Raw genomic sequence first — 26,297 nt, forward strand, 5'->3', positions numbered from 1 at the left:
TGTGGACTATGGTGGACAAAACAGCTGGCAAGCGCTGAACTGCTGTTCCTACATTTGCAGTCTAATGCGTAACACACCACGCTCCCAGAGTTTCTTAGGAAATAGGAAAGCTGTTATTTTTATCCCCTGTATGAGGACAAGGAGGTTGAAAGACCTCTAGGAGCTGTACTGGGCCAGACCACTTGGATGAGGCAGACATCAGACATGCACGCCAGCCTTTTGACCCCAGGTGTTCTGTGCTAAGGACGGCCTCTGTGACACCCTCCCAGGATGGAAATCGACGGCCAGAGAACTGTCTTTGCAATGGAAAATAACGAGAGCCCAACTCAAAACCGAGGGTCATGAAGCCTGGCAGAATGTATACAATGAGATTGAGTATCAGTTCATTGTAACGGTGTCCTCAGCTTCCAATGCCCTCCGGTGTGAAGCTGGGTGGGCGGGCAAGGATGCAGGCATCAGAAGCAGGCATCAGAAACCACGTCCTCTGGGGTGCAGGCTCCACAGCAGGCTGACTCCCAAGCCGGAGGCTCAACACTTCCAGTAACACACAACCTGCTGCGGCCACTTGACAAAAACACAGGGAGCAGCGGGCCCCCCGGTGGAACTTCAGCCCTGGTACGAGGCCTTGATGGGCTCAAGTTTGAACTCAGGGCTGCCCCGAAGAGGTTCGATAAGCAAGCTGTCGGGGTTGGGGGTGTGTGACTGAAGACGAAAAGACTGGACAACACATCACACTGATTTCGAGTAGCCACATAAGCCTAATCCAGCCTGCGGGACCTTTGAAATTTTGATATATCAAGATGCCATTGATGTACTCTGACAGGCTTGGCCTTTCACACAGCCAGAAGTGCAAGCAGCGCCCATGGCAAGCACTAAAATTGCACCCCCATCTAAATAAACGTCTGACACTCATTCTGGCAGTTACCGAATCTCCTGTCAACTTGAGCAAAGGGGTGGAGTCTAGTCAGTCAACCAAGTCACAGCTTGATGTCCCCATTTGGAGGCACAAGGGAGATAAATAGCTCACTGGAGGCCAGACCCACTTTCTCTGCCTTCCCTTTCTTACTGTTGAAGACACTCAGAGAGCTGGAGGGGACACGTGGAGACCCATGCCAGCATTGAGATGCTTCCACTGCCACTAGATCCACAAGACTTTCTACCCACTGACCTGTGGTCTTCCTGCATTCGGCATCATTGCATGTGCTGTGTGAGTCTGAAGAGGAACTTATAGACTCGTATCAGACATATGGACGAATATCAGACTTCTGGACTTGATCTGGACTGGGCTGGGATGTTTTCTCAATATACAATTGCTCATTTCTATCAAGCTCTTTCTTATACACATATGAGTGTTTATGAATGTGTTTCTCTAGTCAGCCCAGAATAAAACACTCATTTTTAGTGAACTTTGCCATATACACCAGATTAAAATTACAAGTCAGGCGTATTAATATTTCAGATAACACATGAGCATGTACATGAAAATTACAGCAGGTTTTTCTTTGTGTTCCTTGGTGGAAATTAGTCTATGATGTGCTAAAACTCATCATTTCCACTTCTCTTTCTGCACTTGGCAGAGTGGGAGCACACAAACTGTCCTGACCCAGAACAACAACAACAACAACAACAACAAAACCAACTCACTGCCATCGACTTGACTCTGACTCAGAGCAACCCTGAGTTGGTAAATCCTTATGGGAGCAGATAGCCTCAATTTACTCCCACTGAGTGGCTGGTGGGTTTGAACCGCAGACGTTGTATGCTAAGTAGTCCAACACTATCTAACAGCTCCACCAGAGCTGCTTCATGGATCAGAGCCCCCCCCCCCCCTGTTCCCACTCCCAGGAGGTGGGGAAGCTTGACCCTGGAGGCTCTCAAATAACCAACTCTTAGTTGTAACTAGCTGAATAATCCTTCAGCGCTGGCGAGGGTGAATAGAGACTGCTTAATGACTTCCTTTTTGAGTGGTTCCCAGGGTTGCGGGGGCCATCCAGACCACCTAGGGCAGCGGTTCTCATCCTGTGGGTCAGGACCCCTTTGGGGATTTGAACAACCCTTTCGCAGGGGTCACCCAATTCATAACAGTAGCAAAATGACAGTGAGGAAGTAGCAGCAAAGATCATTTTATGGTTGGAGGCCACCACCACATGAAGAACGGTATGAAAGGGTCACGGCATGAGGAAGGTGGAGAACCACTGGCCTAGACCCAACCACGCCGGCCTGGGCCTTCTCTCTGTCCCTGGCTGGTAAGACCAGTGGGATGTGTGGTTACCATCAGGAGGTTCTGAACTGACCCCGTGTCCAGTCCAGAGGAAGAACAATCTAATCATTTAGCTTTGACTTACTTCTCCCCAGGAGAGTATTTTACGGTCAAAAGGGAGACAGGCCTCCTCGTCTTTCTGCAACTCCCAGCACAGCTGCAAAGAGCACGTCAGGTGGGATAAGGAGACCGGGCAGGAAGCGCCGAGCAGAGCAGCTGCTTTCTGCTAAACCTCTCACTTCTGCGTTGCTTAGCTTGGAACGCAAGTTCCGGCTTCTAGAAGGCACCAAGCCTAGCCACCTTCTAGCTGAGACTGAAACCCGCCCACGAGGGGCCATCGAGAGGGCTGGGCTACGTTTATTTTCAACATGGGCAGACGGGTTCATGTGGGTGAAACAGAACTGGCAATGAAGAGGGAGCAGAGAGGACTGAGCTAAGGGGACACGGCACCCAGGTACCAGCTCCGACTGGAAAGGAGGTTCTCGTCCCGGTCCCAAAGTGCAAATGAAACGAACATCCACCGTTAGACATCAAAACTCTGCTTTGGATGAAGGATGCACACCCGCCTATGTCCTAACGACATGAGACACATTCTGATTTCGTTAGCTGCTCGTTGAAGCAGCCTTGGTGATACTGCCAGGCCCTGCCAGATGGGCGCTGGGCATCACGTGTGCATGAGTCTGTTGTCAGAACCTTCATGTTGCCACAGACATGTGCGGGAAGGTTGGGGACGCTGGTCTGTAAACGAGGCCAGCCACCCACGCATAGGAAAATCCGCAGCTTCACACGGGGGGTTTTGTTTTTCCTTTTAACTCTCAACTCCACATGGAGGAGCCTTCTCCTTTCGACGAAATCTCAGCCGCCATCATAGGCTCGCCTTGGGTTTCCTCGCATGAATTGGCCTGCTTTCCACGGTGTTACTTAGAAGTGGCCACGTGTTCATAACTCCACCTTCAGGTGTCTGCGAGGACCACCTTTCTCCCAGCCACAAACATCTAGCCTTTGCGAAGGATACCCTTCCATCATTGAACGACTGCATTGCTCACGCATGTCTAAGAGTTCAAGCCAGAACAAAAGATGTTCTGTAGCTGAAGTTGCTGCAAGTGTGTAGGCCTCTAACGTTCAAGTATGCTAAGAGAGTATCGATCCAATCGTCCTTTCTTTTGGCTCCCCTGATTTACAAACACGATTGCTCAAGTTCACCAGTATTTATGATGGCAGCGTCCAAGGCTCTTTTGGCAGGAGGCAGTGCTATTTGTTGAACAAAAATGTAGCTGTTTGTGCAGGTTTAACCATTTCACAAGGCCAGCTGAGTCATTTCACCCCCTACGTACAAAAGAATTCATGGCAAATGAAGTGGCCCAGGGTAGAGATAGCGTCAAGCTTCTGAAAGATTTACAAAAGCACGTTGTTCAACCACTGAAAGTAACAGCGAGAAGAGCACAGACAATCGCAAGGTATAGGCTAAAGTCTCAGATTAAAAGGGGTCTGACGTGAGGAAAACTTACAAGGGAATAATGATGAAAATGTTTGGTTACAGTCAGAAACATGGAAAGTATGCTGCTCCAAATAGTTGGCTCTGGAATAAATAGACTCCAGACTCCAGACTATTAAACATATCAAAGTGATCCACTATATGCCAACTCCATTTTCGTCTGGTGTTTGTTATAAAGAATATCCATTATTGAATATAATGTAGCTCAGGGTAAATTATCAAAGACATTTTCCATATGCACACTGTTGTTTACCGTGGATTAAGCGCTCGTGGCTGCTGACCACAAGGTTGGCTGTTCAAACCCACCAGCCGTTCCACAGGAGGAAGATGGGACCGTCTGCTTCCATAAACATGTGAGAAGCTTTGGGGGCAGCTCTACTCTGTCTTATAGGGATGCTGTAAGTTGGAATAGAGGGGGTAGCAATGGGAATGGCTTATCTATTTTTCTCTAACAGTCTGAATAGGTAATAGGTGCGGGGTTGGGAAAACAAACAAACAAACAAACAAACAAACTTGGAATCGTATTCCAACCTCTTACTTGGTCCTAATGAGTCATTCAAGTCACCTTTATTGAGCACCTGTTATGAACAAGATTTCTTGGATGGCAAAATAGGAAATTCCCAAAAGACTTGAAGATGGCTTGTGAGGTGGAAGAAAGTATATTGGTCCAATAACTGTCATTAAACCTACAAAATCTTCCCAGCCACGGTGACAGGAAGCTCACACCATTGCAAGACGCGATTGTCTCATGAGGTGGCCCTATAATTAGGAAGGTGTGTAGGTGTGTGTGTGTGTGTGTGTGTGTGTGTGTGTGTGTGTGTGTGTGAAACTGACCCTGATCGTGCCTTCTGGAATAACATGGGTCATACAAAAGGACTTAACAGTGATCACAAGGTGTCGATGGGATCAGGTATCAGAAGACCCCAAACAAACAAACATACTGATGCAAATGATGGGGGTCAGAGTGGAGACCCAAAGCCCATTTGTAGACAATTGGACATTCCCTCACAGAAGGGTCACAAGGAAAGAACCAGACAGATACCACACAAAACATTCTGATAGTTCTTTAACACTTCCTCCCCTATCCCCACTATCATGACCCCAGTCATACCTTACAAACCCCGCTAGACCAGAGCAGATACACCGATACAGATAAGAGTTCTTGCCGCATGGAATCCAGGGACATTTAAACCCCTCAGGAGCAGCCATGGGAGTAGCAATACCACGAGGGTAGGGACAAGGTGGGGGGAGAAGGGAGAGAAACTTCAATGACCAACTACAATCACTAATGTATAATTCTACCCCGCCTCCCCAGGAGGACAAACAACAGAAACGTGGGTGAAGGGAGGCAGTGAGCAGTGTAAGATATGAAAATAATAATAATTTATCAGGGGTCCATGAGGGCGGGAAGGTGGGGGAAGGAGGAAAAAATAAAAAGAGGAGCTGATACCAAGGGCTCAAACACAATGAAAATATTTTGAAAATAATGATGGCAATATATGTGCACATGTAATTGATATAATGGATGTATAGATTGGTATAAGAGCTGTGGGAGCCCCCAATAAAACAAAGTGGTAAAATATCACGGGGAAGTGCCATTATCATTTAACTCCATTGTTCCAGGAACTTTTTGAAGTCCCCTCTGATATCCTTCATCTTCTGTCTAGCTCTTCAAAGCCCGAGAACATGGCCTGTGTTGTATGTGGCCCTTTACCCACTTGTATGTGGTCCTTTACCCACCCTCTAACGGCACCTTTACATTCATCACCACAAAATGCCTTGCCACGCCTGGGGACTTTTAATATTCTCTATCAATTGAATCCGCTTGACTCCCTAAATATTCAATATTACTCTTAAAATGAAACAGCATTTTCAAATTATGACATTGAGAAAACAAGAGTTATAGAATTCAGTTGGGCTCAGTTTGGGATTATCCCTTTATAATTAGACTAGCATTGACTAAGAACAGATGCTCGGGGCGAAAAAGAGATGGAACACCTCAGACTTGCCAACACTGTGTATAGAGTTCAGGGGAGGGGGTATGATAAATCTTTTATAATGGAACACACATGCTCTAAGCCAATGACTGGATTTGCTATTTGAAAGCATTTGCATCTTGGGTAGTTGGAAAGTCACAGAATTCGCTGGGCTTTATTTTAGCAATGGCAGGACAGACTTTCCCACTGGTGGGGAGTGATCCTGCGATTTATAGGCATTGACACTAGATACTGCTTTCTTTGTAAGACAAGGGAGGGGCTAAACTATGTTAACTCTTCCTAGCGATTGCCCAGGTTCCCTTGGAGGCACAAGACATTTGTGTTCCACTGCTAGCCCACAGGTTGGCACGACAATTGAAACCCAACCAGTGGTGAGTTCGAAACCACAGAAGGAAAGGCCTGGTGACCAGCCTGCTTCTGTTAAAACTGCAGCCAAGAGCGCGCTCTGGAGAAGCTCTACTCTGTAATACACAGAGTTGGCCCGAGTCAAAAACCACGTACACAGTGGTTCTACTTTTGGTGTCTTGGCAAGTTTTAACCCCCAGACCCACCCGAACCCCTGTTGAGTTGATGATTCTAACTCATAGCAACCCTCGGGAACTAAGGAGACCTGCCTCAGAGGGTTGGTTTTCAAGGCGGGAAAGCTTTATAGAAGCAGATTGCCACATCTGTCTCCAGCCTACCAAACCCAGGATTGCTTCAATCCTGGAGCCTCCAATCAGCCCCCAGAATGGCACCGCCAGCCCCGAATCCAAGCATTGCACTGAACGAGAACACAAAGCCAAGGGGAAAACTAAAAAAGAAGAGACTGTTTTATTGTGACATTTATGACATCAACCCCTTGTTGACAGGAGTGACCCAGGGGGATCATGGCATATTGCACTGGCCGCGATGAAGGGGGCACTGCTGATCCGCTGGCTGGAGAGGCCCACTCCTCGCAGACCTCAGGGTGCACATGAGCCAGTCACAGAATTTCATTACCATTTGGTGTATACATTTAACAAGTCTTTGGTCTTAATAAGCACCATTACAAACCCTCACGTGAAGGGCATTATTATTCTAGTTTATAAATGTTTCAATGATAAAAATAGCACGATTACAGTATACACACACTTAATTTACATGTAAGGTATTCTACTAACTGAGATAAAGCTACTGCACTAACGTTGGTTGATTGAACTTAATGAAGTATTTGAACTGAATGCTTGTACTCTGGTTTCTAAGTTGTGTAACTATTACAGTGCATTTATAAACCTAGTCTGAAATTTCACTAGCACCAAATAGATAGTATAAAATGGCCAACCTAGTACTTGGAGAGCGAAGTTCACCAACTTGGACAATAGACTAGCACAGTCCATTAATTGAAAGCACATTCTTATATGTCTGCTGGAAAGGTGGTTCATCAGCAGGGATGGCCGCGAGCTCGTGTCCCAGTTTTCAAGAATCAACACACGTGACCTGGTAGCTGGCTTACACTCACAAGAAGCCTGAGAAAGTGGTTGTTTTACACTCGGGTCGTCACCTGTACCTTGTCTCTTTAATACAAGAATAGTGCTTGACTTAGACAAATTGACTTGGAGAAAGATTGTACCTATGATATGAAGACTGTGATGGGGGGTGGGGAGTGGGAATTCAGTTCTACCTAGCTATCTTTGTCTTGTTTTCAATTCTTTGGTCGATGGATGGTGAATTAATGGAGCAAAATCTGAATTCTCATCTTCAGATTGTCACCCAGTTCACCACTGAGGTAGTCTTTGTCATATTTGTCTTCTAGCTGGTTAAGTTCGTTCTTTTTATAAAGTGGAGTACTGCTGATTTGTAACGAATAGGTTCCCACCACTGGCTTCTTCTTTGTGAAGTGGAGGTAGCTGATCCCTTCCTTCCGGTTGATTTTAAAGAAGCCATCGTCGTTTCCCGATTCAATCAGGTATCTGTTGTGATTTGTCAGCGTTGTAAGAGCTGGGAGGAGTTCTAGGATCCGAACCTTGGTACTGACCCGGGAAATGTTGAAGGCAAAGGTGGCTGTCCTCTCAACATCCCAACTGGCAAGACTCACGTTGGCATCTTTCTCAACCTGATCCTGGAACGACAATATAAGTAAATAGAAGTAAAGTATGCACATGCCATTCATTTCCCATAGTAAAGAGTGACTTGGAGCTTCACACCAGTGTAACTTCCTGCCCATGTCGTCCGTGCACGCCGTGTTGAAATGCGTATTTATTAAATACTTGGTCCGTTTTTCGTATGTATTTGAAATATCAAACGCGTATCCAGAAGTCAAGTTGACATCGCTTGTACTTGGGGGACTTCTAAGGTGTGTGGTGGGGGTGTCTCCAAGTGTGACCTCCCCCTGAAGCAGCAGCAGCACTTGGGGATTGGATAGAAATGCAGATTTTCCACTCCACCCCAGACTTACTAAAGCAGAAAGCTTGGGGGTAGGGTGGGTGGAGTGGGCGCCCAGCAGTCTGTTTTAGCAAGTCTTTCAGGTGATTCAGACTCACGCTCAAGGTTGAGAATCCCCATTTTAATAGATTCTCTTTGCTTTCCCAAAACTTATCTCATTTCCTAAATCCCAGCAGATGGCTGCAGCAGCCTGGACCCTCAGAAAGAACAGTGATTGCAGTTTCGCTCGCTGACCGGAAAGCATCCCCTCCCCCGGGGGACACCTGTGAACCTGCTTCCTGACTGCTGATCTGCTAATGCTCACTGCCTTGCACCGGGCGCATGCTGGCCTCTCCAGGCCTGCCGCCAGAGGTCCCCGATCCCCGAGTTTCCGAGTTGACGGAAAGGCTGCGGCAGCCGGAGGCAAAGCAAACCAGGTTGCTTCAGCCTGTGTTGTGTTTGTCTCACGTCCAAGTTCCCCTCAGTCCACATGGCTCTTTTCGGGAGAGGAGCCTCCAGCCTGCAGGACTTGGCGTCCCCATGCACGGGCGCTAGGTCACTTTGCTACGCTGCCCACTTGCTGTCCTGGCCCTCAGCCCCTGTCCTCTCAGCAGACGCTGGGTGGGTGCTTGATTTTCTCCTTGGCGAGACAGAGGAAATGAGCAAGCATGTGAAAACCTTCGGAGGGCCGCTCCCTGGACGCAGAGAGCAACTTCAGAAAGCCCCACAGACTCCTGTAAAATGTGGCCTAGAGCCCGGGGAATGTCTGGATTTTCTCCCCGGGGAGCTTTGTCACACGTCGGAGCACCCCCCGCCCCAGGAAGCCACAGGAATCTGGCAGGCCTTTCCACCAGCGAAGAAGCCCGTGGGCAGGCACCTTGGACCCACCTCGAAGGCCGAGGCATCCGTCTCGTTGGTGCTTCTTCGCTTCCTGCCCCGCTTGGGGTAGCCATTGATCTTGCATTCATAGCAAGCCTCAGGGGAGAGGGAATTGTCGTCCATCTCACTGCTGGCAGGTGGTTCTGGGCCTCCTCGCCCCATGCCCATTCCAGAAACACAGTGTCTGCGGTGGACAGGAAACACAGACGGTCTATTTTAGAACCGGGAAGGAAAGGGGGACGGGGCCAGGGCTCTGGTGACATCGCCGTGTGTGACCTGCGGGCCCTGCGAACCACACGACGGCCTTACATCTCCCCACCCCCACCCACCCAGAGGCTTTCCGCCATCCTCAAGACCATGCTCTGCATCCTTATGGGCCCCGCTGTTTCCCAAACTCCACGTGGCAGGCAATTCGACGGTACTTTTCCTATGGAGGAAAGGCACTAGCCCTGACGGCGCAGCGGTTAAGTACTCATCTGCTTACAGAAGGGTCTGCTACTCTGCCTCACCAGCAGTCTGCAAGAGAAAGGCCTAGGGATCCACTTCTATAAAGCCTACTGCCCGGCAGACCCTAAAGGGCAGTTCTACTCAGACCCCGAGGCATCAGGGCCCCGAGGCATCAGGGTCTGCAAAGCGTTGCTTAGTAACCATAGGTAGATGATGTTGGGCACCGCTCTGCGTCGCCAAGCCTTCATGTGCAAAACTGGGATTCTAGTACTATGGCGCAGGGCTGAAGTGCCCAGCTGTTAACCGAGAGGTCGACAGTTCAAACCCACCAGGCAGTCTGCGGGAGAAGGTGGGCAGGCAGTCTGCTTCTGTCAAGGGGACAGTGTTCGCAACCTATAGGACAGTTACTCCTCTGCCCAACAGGGTGGCCGCGCGTTGGAAATGACTTGCTGGCACACAGTAGCATAACGAGAAGGGAGGAAGAAAAGGAGGGGTCACGGTGATTTGGGAAGCCAGTCAAAGTGGCTCTCTATGAAATAAATATCCGTGGGAATGGGGATGGCTTATTACCCATGCCGCCAGTGCCACCACACTCCTGCCACCACCACCCACCGGCCCTCTGTGGGGGAGCCTTCAGATCCATCTCTCCCGGTAGAACCTGCCTTTCTGCTCAAACGACTGGGGATTTGAACGAAAGCTCCAGGCGCTACCTAAGGGCTGATTGAGTAAATACAACTGGGCCGGTATGCAACATAGAAAACAGACCGACTATAGAAAATATCCCAGCTTGCCCAACTGTGAGAAATCATTTCAAGTCACTCAAAACCGCCGGGCCCATTGGCGCTGACTCACGTGAAGCCGGATCAACAAACCCAGGTTCCAGAGAAAACGAGCTCAGCTGTTTTCCTTTGCCTCTCAGCTCTGAGAGCCAAGTCGTGGGGGGAGGCTTGCACGTCCCCCGAGGACCTCGTTCTGTTACTCTGTTCCCTGTTGCACAGCCTACTTGGAATATACCTCTTCTTTCAAAATGTGTTGGAGCATCCGAATGGCCCGGAGAAGAGGTTTCATTTGGGGGCAGGGTCCATGCGAGTGGCTTACAGAGAGGTCAATACCACTATAAAGGGGGCGCATGTCTACTATTGGGCCATGCGGTCAACCAATTATTATTTCTCTCTTTTTTCTGTAACAGCCTGTCCCCTCGTTAAAACCCATTTTTACTTCATGCGCTGAGGATTCAAAAACAAAGCGCTATCAAGGGGCAGAGTCCTTACCGCAGTTTACAGTGATCTGCAGGTGCTGACTCTTCTCTCTAAGGAGGCCGGGTGGGCCAGTGCATAAAGTGTTGAGCCACTGACCGCAAAGTCCGTGCGTTCAACCCCACCAGCTGCCCTAGCAGACACTGGAGGTTGTCTGCTCCCGTCAAGCTGTACAGCCTTGGGAACACTAGGGGCAGTTGGCTCCTATCCTATAGGGTGGCGATGACTTGGAACTGCTACACTCGCTGTGGGGTGTTTTGTTTTTTTGTGGGGGATGGGGGGACGGAAGAGGGGGTTTGGTTGTTGTTCTCCTTAATCATACCAGAGTGTAATACATTACCTTTCCTCTTTGTTTTGTATGTGAAAATGTATGGAAATCATAGAAGAGATGACATTACACAGGCTCGTCCTGTGTGCCTGTGTGTGTGTGTGTGTGTGTGTGTGTGTATGTGTGTGCGTGTACACCTTCACGTAAGAATTAAGTTCCTGGAAGCCCAGCCCTAAATGTAGACTCTTTAATTTCCTTCCCAGCACTCCTCCCCAGCCCCTCTCCCAGGAGTAGCACTTAGAAGAAGTGTGACTACAAAATCCCACTGGCCAGTAGCCAGCTGAGAGTATCACAATTTTTGCTGGGAAAAAATGGTTCTGGCATTAAACTTATGAAGAATGAGTCTACTGAGAGCCTGACACAAACATCTGGGGATTTTTGTCCTATTGCTGGCATGCCATGAGAGATATTCTTCCACCTCCAAGATGAGGCAACCCCAAATTAATCCATTTGACATGTGTGTGTCAATAAATCAAAGACCCCAGGGATCATAATTTGGTAAGTATATGTGGAAAGTGGGGGAGGGAGGCAGACATAAGTATGTGTGTATGTGTGTTTAATGTGTGTGTGCTCTGAATTCCAAGTTAAAATTTCAGGTGCTTCACACAGAGAACATCCCAAATAGCTCAAACTAGATGGAGGGACAAAGTTCCCACAGGCATCTCAACTCCACTGCTGCTGGGCCAATTCTGACTCACAGAAACCCAATAGGAGAGAGTAGAACTACTTCATTGAGTTTCTGAGACAGTAAATCTTTCTAGGTATGGGCAGCCTCCTCTTTCTCCCACCAAGTGGCTGGAGGATTTGAACAGCTGGCATCGTTGTAAGGGGTTCAGTGCTTAACCCACCACCCCAGCAGTGTTCTTCCACAGGCATCTGAGTCCTGATTAATTCAGCAGGAGAAGAGGTCTAAACTTGGAGGGGTTATCACTATAAGATCACCGAATAAAATACAAATATGTCCTTTTCCTGGCCCCTCACTATAATTTAGTGGTGTTTCCTCATGGCAAACATTGGGCTGCTCACTGCAGAGTCAGCAGTTCAAAACCACCAGCCATTCCTCAGAGGAAAGATGAGAGTTTCTACTCCCATAAAGAGTTAGTCTTAGAAACCCACAGGGGCAGTTCTACTTTGTCCTGTGGGGTCACTGTGAGTCAGAATTGACTCACTGGCAGGGAGTTTATTATTTAATATTCTTCTGGTAATTTTAATGGAAATTAAGTCTAAAATGTCAACTATACTTTAAAAGCCTAGGGGTCCCCGAGTAAAAGGTTCTCTCTTTGCTTTAGCCTCCCAGAAGCTAGAAGAGAAGGTATTTTAAGTCAAGCGAGGGCCCAGCACCTTCCTTTCCCCCACCCAAAGAGAAAGTGACCCAGCACCATCATGAGTCGGTTGGTCCCTGGATTAGCTGAGAGGGGAGGCCTTGTGCTATGCAGTGTCAAGGTCAAGAGAATGAGATGGAGAAATCACAGAGCACAAAGGAGCCAGGGCGTAGTTTCATTATCTTGTTGGATGGTCTGGGAATTCCCAGAAATCCTGACAGCCCTTGGAGCTATGCTAATCTGAAGGTATTGCAAAGTTAGCTGGAAGTAATGCACGGCTTGTCTCTCTTAGGACAGGTACTTCTGAGTTAAATACATTTCATTTTCTTCCGAAGGACAGGGCCTCGAAACACGACATCCCCGGTGGGTAGTGCTTACCCTTGGCCTATTCTGAAGTAGCCAGGTGGACAGCCACACAGGTAGCCTCCCTCCGTATTGGAGCAGCCGTAGCTGCAGGGGGCCTGAGAGGAACCGCATTCGTTGATGTCTTGGCAGCCGCCGCTGAACTGCTCGTACTGGAATCCGGTGGGACACATGCACTTGTAGCTCCCCAGGGTGTTGTGGCAGGAGGCTCCTCCGCATATGTGAGCACTGAGACACTCGTTCTCATCTGGAGGGAAGCAAGAAGACGCGGCAGGTTGACGCGCATCAGAGATTTCTGCTGAAGAGTCTGGGTCTGCTCACCTGGGGGTGGTCAGATGGCTCCTGAGATGGCTCTCAGGAAGGTTAAGTCGGGCAGAGGGGCAAGACAGGGAGGAAAGGTACAAGCGACAGGGGAAGGTGTGGAAATGATGTCGCCTCTTGCCGTGCTACGTCTAAACGTGGTCCACAAGCTCAAGCGCACCAGCCAGAGTGCACTGGACAACGCCTTCCCGACTCTGGTTCTCACCTAGACTTGTTAGTAATATTCTGCTCCACACGAACTTCTGATAAACAACACAGGGGTGGTACATAACTACGATTCAGGGCTCGGAAGGGGTGGGGTGGGATGGGGGGCTGGGAAAGGAACCATACAACTCTCTTCTCCTTTGGTTCACAAACATTTAGCAATGAGACAAGGCTCTCAAGAGCAGAGCCTTAGCCTGTTGCTAGGGGCTGTGTTCCCAGTCCTCTTGTCTTGGGATTTGCACCTTGGATCCTGGAGGGAGTGCCTGCCCCAACGGGACTTCCTCCCAACACCAGCAAAGGAATCCTGCCTTCTGATCTGTCTGCTCCCATCTCTGAATGGGGCTTCCTAAACCAAACCAGCCTGCTGCCCAGAGCACCTGGGGTCTGTTTAAAGCTCAGTGTGGCTGTAAGAGAGCGATACAGACTTCATGGACAGTCACTGGGGGGGGTGACCCAACCTGCGTGAGAGCAAGAGAGAGAGGGCGGGAGAGATAAAGGGAGGGAGAAAGAGGGGCGGGCATGGGAGAGAGAGCGAGGCAGGCAAACAGGCTATCCATCAGGGTCTGACAAGTATGAAAATAATCGCAGGAAAAGGAGGTCTCACTTATAAAAATCAACCTCCAGGGAGCTTGTGGAAAAGGAGTGGAGAGTAGACGTGGAGGGCCAGGAGGGGACCTCCCGCACAGGGTCTTCCTTCCACCAGGATGAGCACCCTCAGGCCTCACGTGGTCTTGGGCTGATGGAGAGCATTGGTATCTGCAGCCTCCCTTGGGCGCCATCACATTTCTCACCCCTAAGTTAAAGTAAGGGTGAAGAGCCACAGATAATGGCGGATCCCATGACTTATTTTAGTTATTTAATTTTTAAAAGTAACTCTCAAGCCTAAGTGACCCTGGATGGAGACTTGAGATTTCTCAGATGCCAAAGATCCTCACCAGCAGCCAAGTCTAATGCACAGAACCACAGCTGGGCCACAAGCCATAGCAGGCAGCCCCGTCAACGGCCTTATTCCTGTACGCCCACACCTGCTTCCTTCAAGAGCCATAGGAAAGCCATGCACGGGGAGGAAGGAAGCAGTGGTGGGAGGGGGAGCGGGGCGGAGGGAAAGAAAGGGAGTGTGAAAGACAGGAGGTCTGTACGTATGAAATAGCACACGGCTTCCAAAGCTCCGAGGAAAACACCATTATCTTTCTGTGCCATTTTCCCACAGACGTTTGAAATGCCTTCACACAAACAAGAGCAAACCCCTTGTACCCCACCACTTTTACTCATTTGTTTTCTAATTTTTTTAAATAGCTTCCCCCGCCCTTTTTACGCATCTGTTTTAGCAAAGAAGAGAAAAGTAGTCAAAGGAGAAGTTTAAGTGGGGTTTGCTTTCTGAAAGACTCTGCGGTATATCCACGGCCATCTGGCATCTGCGCATCAGCCCCGCTGTGTGCCTCTCTGCCTGCTACTCCTGGTCATAAGAAGTGGACAGAGTTTCAGTGGGACTTGTTTTTCTGCGTTGGAGGAGAGCGATGAGTGGGGCATGGAGGGGCAGGCAGGACACTAGTGAACAAAGTGTTTACCGCTTGGAAAGCATGAAGTTATACCTTCCCCCATTTGATCGACAGTCAAAGACAACAACTGGATGGCACGTGTTTTGTCCCGTGCCTGGCTTTTCTCGTTGTCTGCACACTGGAAGCGATGTCTCCACCATCCGTTCTCTACCCTCAACACTACTTGGTTTTCTAGTTGACACGTGGGGGGAGCTTAGTTCTTTTCACCAAAAGGAGACCATTCTAATTTTACCCAAACAGCAAGTAGTTATCTCTAACAATCACTCCTGGAAAGTAGATGGTCACCTGCCAACACTGTCATGGGAAGTCAAAGACCCTAGCACCACATGTGTTTGGCTAAGGGACCCCATTAGGAGAATTCCAATCTTCTGTAGGCCCCAAATGGATGACTCCAAGGACCAGCTGGATGTCCGGTGCTTTCTAGAAAGCAGTGAACTCAGCCATACCTTGACCCAAACCCATACAGCTTGGAAGGGTGAACTTTTGCCTGCCTACAAGTGAGGATCCAGGCAGGGATCCTAGGGGCCTTGGAGAAGCCACCCTGGTCCAAAGAAATGCTCACTGTGATAACCACATTTTTTTAAAAGTAAGGGGCTCATTGGGACCAGTCTCTTTTAGGCATTGAGAATCCCCAAACCTCTTTCAATTTCTTAATCAACTTATTCTTCTGGAGCTACACGTCTGGGGATGATCTTCAAGGCACTGGAGCAGGATCTTTAGGCCTGCCATCTCCACCCATCCCAGGAGGGAGGGTACCAAGAGAGGCTAAAGCATGGCCCTGGGGGTGGGTGGGTATTTTCCTGCCTAGCTCTCACATTATTAAAGAGGGTCTCCATAGTGAGGTTGAAGGGTCTCAGATACTGGGTTTTCCAATCCATAAGGATGCCCCTGAGAGTTCTGCAGAGTGTCAGAACTGGGGTATGAAAGTCCAAGACCTGTCTGAGCAGACAGTGGACAAAGGCATTTTATGAAATCCAGATGGCTAGTTACTGCATTGTGCCATCTAGCCAGCCCTACTGACCTGAGCAAAACTATACTTGGACAGAAAGAAACCAGAGGAACAGGGCATAATTTTGACGAATGCAAACATACCATGCATGTCTTCATCCTTTGGAGGAAAGTGAGACATCACCATCGGGCAGATCTACCCAGGAAGCTGTTCTTCTTGGTGTTTTTGCTAAGGTGGGCTCACTGGTAACCCAAGCGCTGTGCTCACAGTAAGCTAACACCAATCTCACTGCCTTCAAGTTGACTTGGACTCAAAAGGACCCTAGGGGACAGGGGACAGCTGCTCCTGTGGGTCTCTGAAGCTGTAAACCTTTATGGGAGCAGAAAGCCTCGTCTCTCTCCCTTGGAGCAGCTGGTGGGTTTGAACTGCCAACCTTGTGCTTAGCAGCCCAACTCAGAACTCACTACGCCATCCGAGTTCCTTAAGCTCCCTGTGGCGTTCCATAACATACTGAGGGAACCTGACTGCTGAAAAGCAGCCCTAAAATCAGGAGGTTCAGAGACTCGGGTTCCCAGCTCCAAACATACCCCCTGAATAACTGGGTACATGCAGTTTCCCATTCGGCCCCTCCCCTCCCACCCTTGGGGACACATTGAGCATTGTCATCAGTAAAACATGGGCTTGGACGACACTGACTTGGGGTTCCCTCCAAGTTCATCGTGTTTTGATTCTGTGATCTGCACTAAGAATTCCTTTCCCAGGACATCGCTGCATCGAGTGTGGCATCATTTTCATTTAAAAGCCTGTGGGTCTCCTTAAGTTATCAAAAGAATGTATTAATCCTGACAAAATGGGATGTCTGCCTCTTGCCCTCTGCCCCTAAGAGGGGTAGAGCTGAACGGAACAACTTCTGATTCTTCAGGCCAAAAGGACACTTAAAATCACCTTTGGCTGGCAGATAAATGTAGGTCAGAAGATTTTACTGGCCTTTGATGTGAACAGAGATGCAGCAAAAGAGTCAGGGAGGACAGTGGGAACCGAGAAATACCAGAGGCATTCCATCTCAGAGATCGCAGAGAACGCGTCACCATGAATTTCCCCTTCGTTTGCTATTTTTGTAAAGGACTGCTTCTTCCCTGTAGTCTCAACCTAGCCTGGGAAATTTAAAATGTTAAGGAGTGGGTTGCTTCCATAACAACTTTTACGCTTTCAGAAAGAAAGGCGTTGTCAGCCCCATCCAAGCTGAGAGCAATTCGTCTTGTGAGGGAGGAAGAAAGACTTGCCGACACACTGGTTCCACTGGTAGTGCTGAAGGTAGCCCTGGGGGCAGCTGCACCTGTATCCCCCGATGATGTTTTGGCAGCCGTGCTGGCAGCGGTGGTTTCCTTCACACTCGTCCACATCTGAAAAAGAAGGCCGAGCCCCCTCTGAGCCACGTAGCATGCCATCTTCTCCACCTGGAAGGCAGTCTCTGAGGAACTGCCCACTGAAGCGCTCAGAGGCCACTTCCCTAGGCCGGGTAGGGCAGAGGCCCTTTTAATAAGACATCTCACCCCTCATCAATTGCCCTATGGCCCCAAAGTTCAAGAATGTCCACCCTGTGACATTTGACAAGTTGAAGGAGGGAGAATATGAAGGCGACCCTGGTAAGGTCTACAAGTAAAAATGATACCTGGACTGAAGGCAAAGCCCCACAGCCTGTCAGGGAACGCACTGTACACTGCTCCTGTTTGCTTATTTGCATGAGAATAAGACAAAAGGGTGTTGGTTTTGTTTTTGCATGTTTTTCTGTATATGAAACCCAGGATAGAGACAATAACGGAATTGATTGTATCTTGGGTGGGGGGGTATAGCAGGGGAGGCTGGGGGGGGGAATGATAACAATAAGTACAAGGGAGAACAAAATATTTTAAAATGGATTATGGTGGGAATTGTACAATTCTTCTTAGTGAACTATTGAATTATACAATTCTTCTTAGTGAACTATTGAATTGTAGGATATGTGAATTATAAGCCAATAAAACCGCTTAAAAATTGAAAGAATGAAAAAGCTAAAATAAAGTTCATGGAAACAGTTAACAAATCATGGGAAATTTCCATAAAAACGATGTCAGTATAAAAAATAAAATCCTAGAAGAATAATGATATCAATTTACAATTACATATTATTGCAAGAATTACTTCTCCAATGACCACCAATCAAATTTGGGGCTCTTTCTATTTTTCTTTTAGAACATCTATTAGGTTCAATGAATAACTGAGCAGAAAAGGGAGTGATGAACTTGGGGAAGGAATGTATAGATGACGTCATCAAGCATGACTCAAAAGATGTGTCCCTAAGATGTGGGGCCTGAGCACCCCAGACAGGAGCTTTCCATCTTCTGCAGTGCTCAGTTCTGGTACCCCAGAGAGGATGGGGATGAAGGCTCCTTCTAGTTCTCACAGGCTGGATCCCAGCTGAGGGCCCGCCCTACCTTCACAGCTGGCTCCACTGTGATCCAGGGAGAATCCCCGTTGGCACTCGCAGGTAAAGCTTCCAGGAGTGTTCTGACAAACCCCCTTCGAGCCGCACAGGTTGATGTCAGAGGTGCATTCGTTGTTGTCTATCGGGAAGGTAGGGAAAGGGAGGTAAAGTAACTTTTTGTGTTGTTTAAAAGAAAGAGAGATGAAAGATCTGTCATGGATGTAATTGAAGTCCTAACCTCCAGCAGCTGCGAGTGAGACCTTGCCGTCATTCTAGAGTGGAGTGGATCCTAATCCACTATGAGGGGTGTGCTCAGAACAGAGGGGAAGAGGCGCACAGAGGGAAGGTGGCCTTGTGGCAATGGGGACTGCAGAGATTGCTGCGAGTCACAGAACTCCAAAGTATGCCGCCTACCATCAGAGGCAGGAAAAGGGGCCTGGATAGATGCCCCCTGAATGTTCCAAAGGCCTCAACGTGCTTGAGACCCTGATTTCAGACTGCCAAGCTCCACAACTGTGAAAGAAATACTTGTTCTCATATGTTTACAATTTATGGTCCCTTGTGAGATGTGGCAGCCCTGAAATGACTACAGTCATTCAGTCAAGGTCAAGGTCATGTTATCCTATCAACACATCAGGGGCTACCCAAGTACATCTATTTTTTGGTCCAGTTGCCTTTATTCCAATATCAGAAGGAAATGAAAAAAACAAACAAACCCAAACCCCCAAACCCAAGACAAACGTAGTCTCTTACAGGACTCTCTACCTTTCACATAGAGCTTTCCTATTCGCACTCACCGATGCAGGCGGTGTGGTGCTGAGTGAATCCAGGAGGACATTTACACGTGAAGCTGCCGATGGTGTTCACACACAGGAACTGACAGTTGTGTTGTTTAGTTGCACATTCATCAAGATCTATAAGAAAACGCGTCGGATTTGAGCGGACGACACAGACACAGAGAAACTGTCTTAGGGGGCAGTTATTAGGCTTGATTTCTGAGTCTCAGATGAGCCTGGCCAGATCAGAGCTGCAGCGGATGGCTATGCGGAGCTCAAGTGGTTAGAGGGAGACAATCCAGCTTTCGTGTAATTGGGGGTTGGGGGTAGGAGGAGACAGCTGTTGGGTGAATCTCAGGACAACCTATGTCCTTTTAGTTTAGAGGATGACGATAGAGGAATTTTAATCAATGGTGAAATCTAAATTAAAGGAAGAGAAAGCTTAAGGATTCTGAAAACCGTCTGGGCCACTGAGGTGATCTAATTAAGCTGAAATGTAAACAGAAATATTGAGCCTGGAAATTAATTTGCTCACTTAGTTCTGTCCGTTTTTACAAAATCTGCTGAAATGAGCTTGGCCAAAGAGTGTGGCCTCTTCACAAGTCAGGGTTTCACCTTTGGATTAAACAAAGCTGAGCAATCAGAAAGGAAGCAAAGCTTTTTCCCATAAGCTAAGGGCACTTTAACAATCTGCCCCATGGAACCGATTGCTATGATTGATGTATACCGCCCAGAGCCATCCCACCCCACCCCCAGGGTGATGAACAACAGAAACATGGTGGAAGGAAGACAGCGGATGGTGTAAGATAAGAAAATAATAATACTGTATAATTTATCAGGGGTTCATGTACGGGGTGGGGTGAGGAATGGAGGGAAAAAAAATGAGGAGCTGATACCAAGGGGCCCAAGTAGACAGAAAATGTTTTGAAAAGGATGCTGGCAACATCCTTGTTAACAAATGTGTTGGATACATGGATGTACAAATTGTTATAAGAGCTGTAAGAGCCCCCAATGAAATGATTTATTTAAAATTTTTAAAAATCTGCTCCTAGATGTATCTGACCTAATTTCCCACCTCTCCATAAAACCCTCTCTTCTGGACAGGCCTTTTCCCTCACTGCCTCAAGTTCTAGGCTCACCCTTCAATCCCAATGTTATGTAAACAGATCAAGAATATTCGATTTGTTAGCATTGAGCTCCACTTCAGCACGTGGCCTTCCCGCAAAAGCCCATCTGCCGTTGACGGGGCACCCTCTCTCTCGACTGCGCTCCCCCTTTTTGATAACTGCAGCCACTGAGCTCATGCCACAGCGAGCTACGCCCAGAGCTGCAGGCCAGTCCTGGTTTTGCAAAGGGCCACCGTGTCCACTCCGCCGGGCCAGCTCCCTGGCGAGAGGAGCAGCTGGAGTGCACCTAAACTAAGAGAACACCCCCGTCCATATTTCTGCCAGTGCTCACTTTCTCTAAACGTGGAGCTAGTCCTGTGCTCTTTCCACCCATGGAGGTGGGTGGATGGTGCACCTTGGCTTAGCTTTCTCAGAGCGCTTGGGCTTGCTAGCCTGCTGGGTGGGGAGGGCTAGGGGGTGCTCTTTCTGCATATTGGTCGTTTGGGGCCTCCTGCCTGCATGGCACCTTCCTTGATATGCACCCCCTCACCCCGGGGGCTTTGCAAAATCAACACTGCATGCTAGATGGAGCTCACCGGGAACCAAGTGAGGGAACCACCTGCCCACTGTCATCCAGCTGGTTCTGACTCAGGGAACTGCTCCCCAGCGCTTCTAAGGCTGTAAACTTTATGGGCACAGAAAGTCTCATCTTACTCCCATGCATCAGCTGGTGGGTTTGAACCGCCAACCTTGTGACTGGCAGGCAGCCCACGGTGTAAGCAATTATGGCTCCAGACCACCTTTTTAGGAAGAGCGCTAGATGTTCTCATCTCCAAGAAGGTCCCCCTGGTCTTTCCCCACCTGCTCAGAACTGGATCGTACCCATTTCTCATGGGGCTCTGTGCCTGCCCCACACTTCCCACAAGTCTCCACCCCCCCGCCCCAGTCCCTTTCCTTTCCATCTCAGCAGTCTCTACTCTGTGCCACTAATTTCTGATATTTAGTCATTGTGCAAAACACAGGAGGGGATTCACACTTTAAGAGAAAAAGAAGGGAAAGGGACCGATGTCGTCTGTGGCTCCGTAACAACCACACTGTTATATTTTTGCTCCTAAAACCATTAAGAGATACATGCTCATGCCTTTCCTAGCTTGTAAAAGAACACAAGGCTACTCTGTTTCGTTTCCAATTGCCCAGCTCTTAATGGCTAGAAAGTCTTGAAGATTCTCTTTCTCCGCCAGCTCAAAATTGTGTGTGTGTGTGCGTGCGTGTGTGTGTGCATGTGCGTGTGTGCGCATCACAGGCAGTATACGCTCTGAGACACAGCCCCTTTCCAAATGTGGCTCTGAGTTCACAGGGACAGATGCGGGCTCCAAGCCGTGTGCTGCAACTGCTCCCAGCTCAGTGTGACACACAGGTAAGGAAGCTCCGTGCTTCGGAGATCCAAGCTTTGATTAACGTTTCACTGACAATGGTCAGGATGTTTGGGTGGGTGTCTCCACTCCTTCTCAATGATAAGACTCTGCATCGGAAAGCCTGGCACCCACTTTGTCAGCCTGTACTCCACATAAGGCTCTCTTCCAGCAAACCCAGGAAAGAGGGACAGGACCCTACCACGTACCCTCCAGCAACACTCTGTGCCGCTCTCCAACCTCCCTTCCTTTCTTTTTTCAAAACTTCATTGCAAAGCACTCTGTGACAGTTTACATTTTTTGTGCCAACATGGCTCCCGTAGGAACACGTGGGTAGAGTTTAGCCTGTTGATCAGGTCTCAGCTTGACTAGAGGGCAACCGAGATAAATAGCTCTCTGGAGGCTGGCCTAGCTCTCCGTCTCTCTGCTTCACCTTCGTCTTGAGCCCATTGGAGCCATGCTGATGGCAGTCAAAGCCCTGGAAATGTGTCTACCACCATTGGATCTACAAGACTTTGAACCCACTGGCTTGTGGTCTCCCTGCATTCTGCTGATATTGGACTTATGGGGTAGTATCAAGCTTAAGAGCTTGAGTTGGACTGGGCTGGGATGTTTGCCTGATATATAACCACTTCTTGATATAAAGCTCTCCCTTACACATACACGAGTGTCCCTGGATTTGGTTCTCCAGTTGACCTGGTCTAACACACACTCTTACACTTATTCTAGCATCCAGTCTACCTTCCCTTCTCCAACATCTCATTCCCTGAATTATCCTTAAGAAGGAGGTATCTTTAAGTAGGATTGCATGTCCTACTCATACAATATGAAATTTATACTGTTGAGGAAAATGTCCACAGAAGGAAAATACAAGCATCTGGGCTCTTAAAGACTTGTCTTAAAACAAGTAGCCAGCTAGGTGAAATGTCAGCTGAGACGGCGTAGAAGCAGCACCCTAGCTAATGAACAGATTAATAATTAAATCCATGTTAGGATTGGGAGGGCTGAACTGAGCTTAACTCTGAGCATCTGGTTTGCAGAAGGGTATGGATGAGAGTGAAAGGCCAACAACCATTTACAGTGCCCCATGTGGGTTAAGTGTCCGTTGAAGTCCTCGGCCCATTGCCCAAAGACGGGAATAGTCTTGCTCTCCAATGGAGTGCATTGGACAGTGGGTCACTGTAGATAAAGTTATGTTAAAATTTAACCTTTTACCAGTGGTTTCATCTTTTGAGTCATTATTTACTTGTTCTACTTTTTATTCTTTTCTGCTTTCTTTGGGTGGAGGGCTTTGTGTGTTTAACTTTGCGATTGTGGGGATCTTTCCTGTATGAGTTTCTTTATATGAAATTCAGGATAGGTAAATCTATAGAGACAACAACTAGACCAATCATTTCCTAGGGTTATGGCAGGGAAGGTTGGGCTAATGGAGTTAATCATAATGGATACAGGGGGGAAATGTTCTGAAATCGTGGTGATGAATATACAACTCAATATATTTAAACCATTCAATCGCATGGTATGCAAATTATATGCCATAACATTGTTAAGAAATAAAATTAAAAAGAATACAATTATTCCAAAAGAACTATGCAAAAGCTGACTTCTGGTCAAAGAGAAATGTCTGTATACAGAGTTTTACTCATTCTTAATTCTTTGGCTTATTTATGCATCTCTCAGAGGTCAGCTGTGTTATGCCCCTCTCTGCAGAGCAAAGGCTTGGATGCAGCGTTTAAGGAGGCACGCTGTCCTCTGGAGATCATGCCACTGATTAGTCTGGGCTCTGTGTGGTTGTTGAATTTATTGCCTACATCCGTGCAGTAAGTAGAAGCAGAAGATGGAATGAGTGAGTCAGAGAGGGGTAATCAAATAAGGGGTCATCCCACCCAAGCCCCGGAGAACTGGCCCTGCCATCTCTGAGACCCTCACAAATGGGCCCCGCGAGGCTCATGTGGCGCTGCACAGGATGGCTGCTGCCATTGGTCCTCAGCACGCTTCCCTGGTCTCAGCATCTCTCCATCCAATTTAGGAGGATTGAGGGCGACACTTTTGCGTGCGCATGCGGCACAGGACTTTCAGCCTGCCAATGAAGTACTCGAGGCCCAGAGAGCAGGAGCGCGGCCCAGGGCCAGGTGAGTGTATACCGTGTCTACTTTACCTTTGCAGCTCTTTCCATCGTCCTGCAGGATGTAGCCTTTCGGACATGAGCACTGGTAACTTCCTTCGGTGTTTTTGCAGATAAAATTGCAGGGCTTGGGAGACTGGCTGCACTCGTTCAGATCTACGATCCAAGAGACACATGTAACTGCCCATCTGAAAAGATGTCTGCTCGCTCCGCATTCACAGGATCAACCAAGGATTTTTAGTTGGAAAGAAATGGTAAACTCAAGTGTGTTCCCCAATGTATGGGTTAACCTTTGATCGCTAGCTGACATTTTCCTATTGAGGCACACCCTGTTCAGATGTTTAGTTTGGAGATTTTACTCCCCCCTTCCCCCCACCCAAAATATTAAATTTCCAGTCTGGCCTAACTCTTTAGAAACAAGGCCCTTACTTACCTACGCAGGCAGTCCCGGTTATGTCAGGAGTGTAACCGAGCTTACAAAGGCAGTGATATGACCCCCTGTCGTTGACACATTCCCCGTTCCGGCAAACATCGTGGATAACTTTGCACTCATCGATATCTGGGATTTAAGTAAAAAACAGGGAACGAGGGAAATGATTAATGCAGGCCACTTCAGTCTAAAGCTCATAAAATGTGTTACTATATCATGAGCCAAAATGATGAAGGCATACATTCTCCACGTATTGATGAACTCTATTGAAAACCAATGGTTAACTTTAATAGTCAACAGTGGTAAACAAGTCACTGAAAGGATCAGTAAACAAAAGCTTTAAACCCAAGTGGTCTTATGATTTATGCTGCGCTTCCCTCCTAGGCCCACAGGACCACCTCCCATCTGGACATGTTTGGCTCCTTGATCCATCCCAGGCCCTCAAACTTGTCTTCGGCAACATCTTTCAACCGAATCACACGTAGCAACAGGCCTTTTGCAAAGGAAGCCCCGTCGTTTCTAAGATGCAGTTTCAAAATGTAAAGGAAAGGCTTCCGCCTTCTTTGTTACATTTGAAGTGAAGTCTGAAACACATCACACGGTGTCAGACTGATGCTAGGAGATCAACTTTCCTCGTTCAAAGAGAGACACCTCGGGGCTGGATCCCTGAGCTGGGTTTTCTCAGACAGATGAGGATGAGAGACCCCTATTCATGCTGCCTCAAATGCCTGGCTAACGTGCACGGTCTAGCATGAAGCCATGTCCTCCAGGTGGTTAACCATCTTTCCCCATTCTTGTTGTCGGGGATCCCAATACAAGATCTTCCTGTGTGAGTGATCAGCTCTTGAACGCCAAGTCATGCCAACAGCTGGGTGGACCTGGTCTTTTCAAGAATGCAATTCAGCACCCCTGCCTTGGGTCCAAGGTATATGTCCCCTTCCTCCATCTTCACCTCTTCCCCAGAATCATAAATTGCTTTGGGTCAGCCCACCCCATCTGTCCAATGATTCCATTACATCAATTATTCCGCCTTCAGCCACATCTTTGTAATGTGAACAAAAACCTTCTTCACCTCCTTCTCTCACTCCATCTCCCTCTTGAGGAGCTCCCAATGTCTCCCCCCCTTTCCCAGTCCTTTCAGAAACTGAAAAACCAGATCGTTAATGCTGATAGGCATAGGAAGAGGATCGTTAGTGGTCTGGACCGGAGTCTTTGTATCTGCCTCAGGCATTCCTGAAGATTCCCTCATCCGTCTCTAGTTAAAGTGTCCTGTGCTTTTTCAGACGTGTTTCATTTCCAGGATATCAGCATTGTTTATATATCCTTTATGCAGTATCTTCCAGCCAACTTGATGAGTTAGAGTACGTGCTTGTGGACTAGTTTAGGAATTTAATGATCCTTTATTTTGAGATTTATCCCCAAATAGTTATGTCCTAAGGAACCAACAGCTAACTTAGAGTGAAGTTTCATTTAGAAAGGTAGGGACTCCTTGTGATGTAGCTGCAGAGACCCAAGGACACACTACTCACCCAGCTGGACCAAGAGCTTTTTGGGAATGCCTAAAACTCCAGGGTGAACAAGGAGGTTGTTCTTGTCTATCTGTGCTGGAGCCTGGGCCATGTAGCCGATTCCATATTCTCATCTGTTTCTGATACAATGAACAGATTCCCTGACAAGTGTTCTCAGAACATAGCAAAGTACCTGCTCCATTGGTCATGAATCCGCGGCCATGGGGGCACAGTTTTTTGAAGGCCATGGTGCCCTGGAAGGGGCAGATCTCACACTGTGAACCCCAACCTCTCCCGCCGTCACAGCAGCATTCAGACTTGGTGACTGGGTTCCTGTTGCTGGAGCCGATCTGACACATGTTTTGCAGCACTTCCGTGAAGCAGTACCCTTCTCGGTTATCTGGAAAGGACCAAACGCAGAGGGGCCTCAGGAGAAGGGGTTTGAGGAGCATGGTCGAACAGTGAGAATTAGGTCAGATATAAAAACCACAGAAGAGGTGACACTTTACCCCAGGCAGGAAGAAGCAGGAGGAGAAAGCTGGAAACAGCGGTGAGAGAGAAAGGATGGCATCTAAGGAAAGCAATAAGACAAGACATTAGTACGTGTGCAGACAGCCATTGCCCCAGGCCAGGGGTGATAGCCCAGGAAGCAAGGTAAGCAGGGCTTTACTCGGGCTTACTCACTAATCTATAGTGAAACTCCATGTGACACTG

The 26,297-nt window shown here is 48.2% G+C and overlaps 1 protein-coding gene across 2 annotated transcripts in view; it reads right to left on the bottom strand.

The window, feature by feature from the left end:
• Positions 1-6,546: 6,546 nt before the first annotated feature.
• Positions 6,547-26,297, bottom strand: part of FBN1 (fibrillin 1) — a 256,213-nt gene continuing 236,462 nt past the window's right edge. Inside the window, exons 58-66 of one of the 2 annotated variants that reach the window (XM_075530672.1) lie at positions 25,777-25,983; positions 24,079-24,204; positions 23,679-23,801; positions 19,024-19,140; positions 18,237-18,365; positions 17,046-17,165; positions 12,745-12,976; positions 9,023-9,197; positions 6,547-7,832 (exon numbers count right to left, since the gene is read on the bottom strand). In XM_075530672.1, the coding sequence (XP_075386787.1) occupies positions 7,443-7,832; positions 9,023-9,197; positions 12,745-12,976; positions 17,046-17,165; positions 18,237-18,365; positions 19,024-19,140; positions 23,679-23,801; positions 24,079-24,204; positions 25,777-25,983 (1,619 nt within the window). In that variant the 3' untranslated portion in view covers positions 6,547-7,442. The remainder of the gene's footprint in view (positions 7,833-9,022; positions 9,198-12,744; positions 12,977-17,045; positions 17,166-18,236; positions 18,366-19,023; positions 19,141-23,678; positions 23,802-24,078; positions 24,205-25,776; positions 25,984-26,297) is intronic. The other variant, XM_075530673.1, reaches the window with a different exon arrangement.

This window comes from Tenrec ecaudatus, chromosome 14 (assembly GCF_050624435.1).
Source record: "Tenrec ecaudatus isolate mTenEca1 chromosome 14, mTenEca1.hap1, whole genome shotgun sequence".
NCBI lineage: Eukaryota > Metazoa > Chordata > Mammalia > Afrosoricida > Tenrecidae > Tenrec > Tenrec ecaudatus.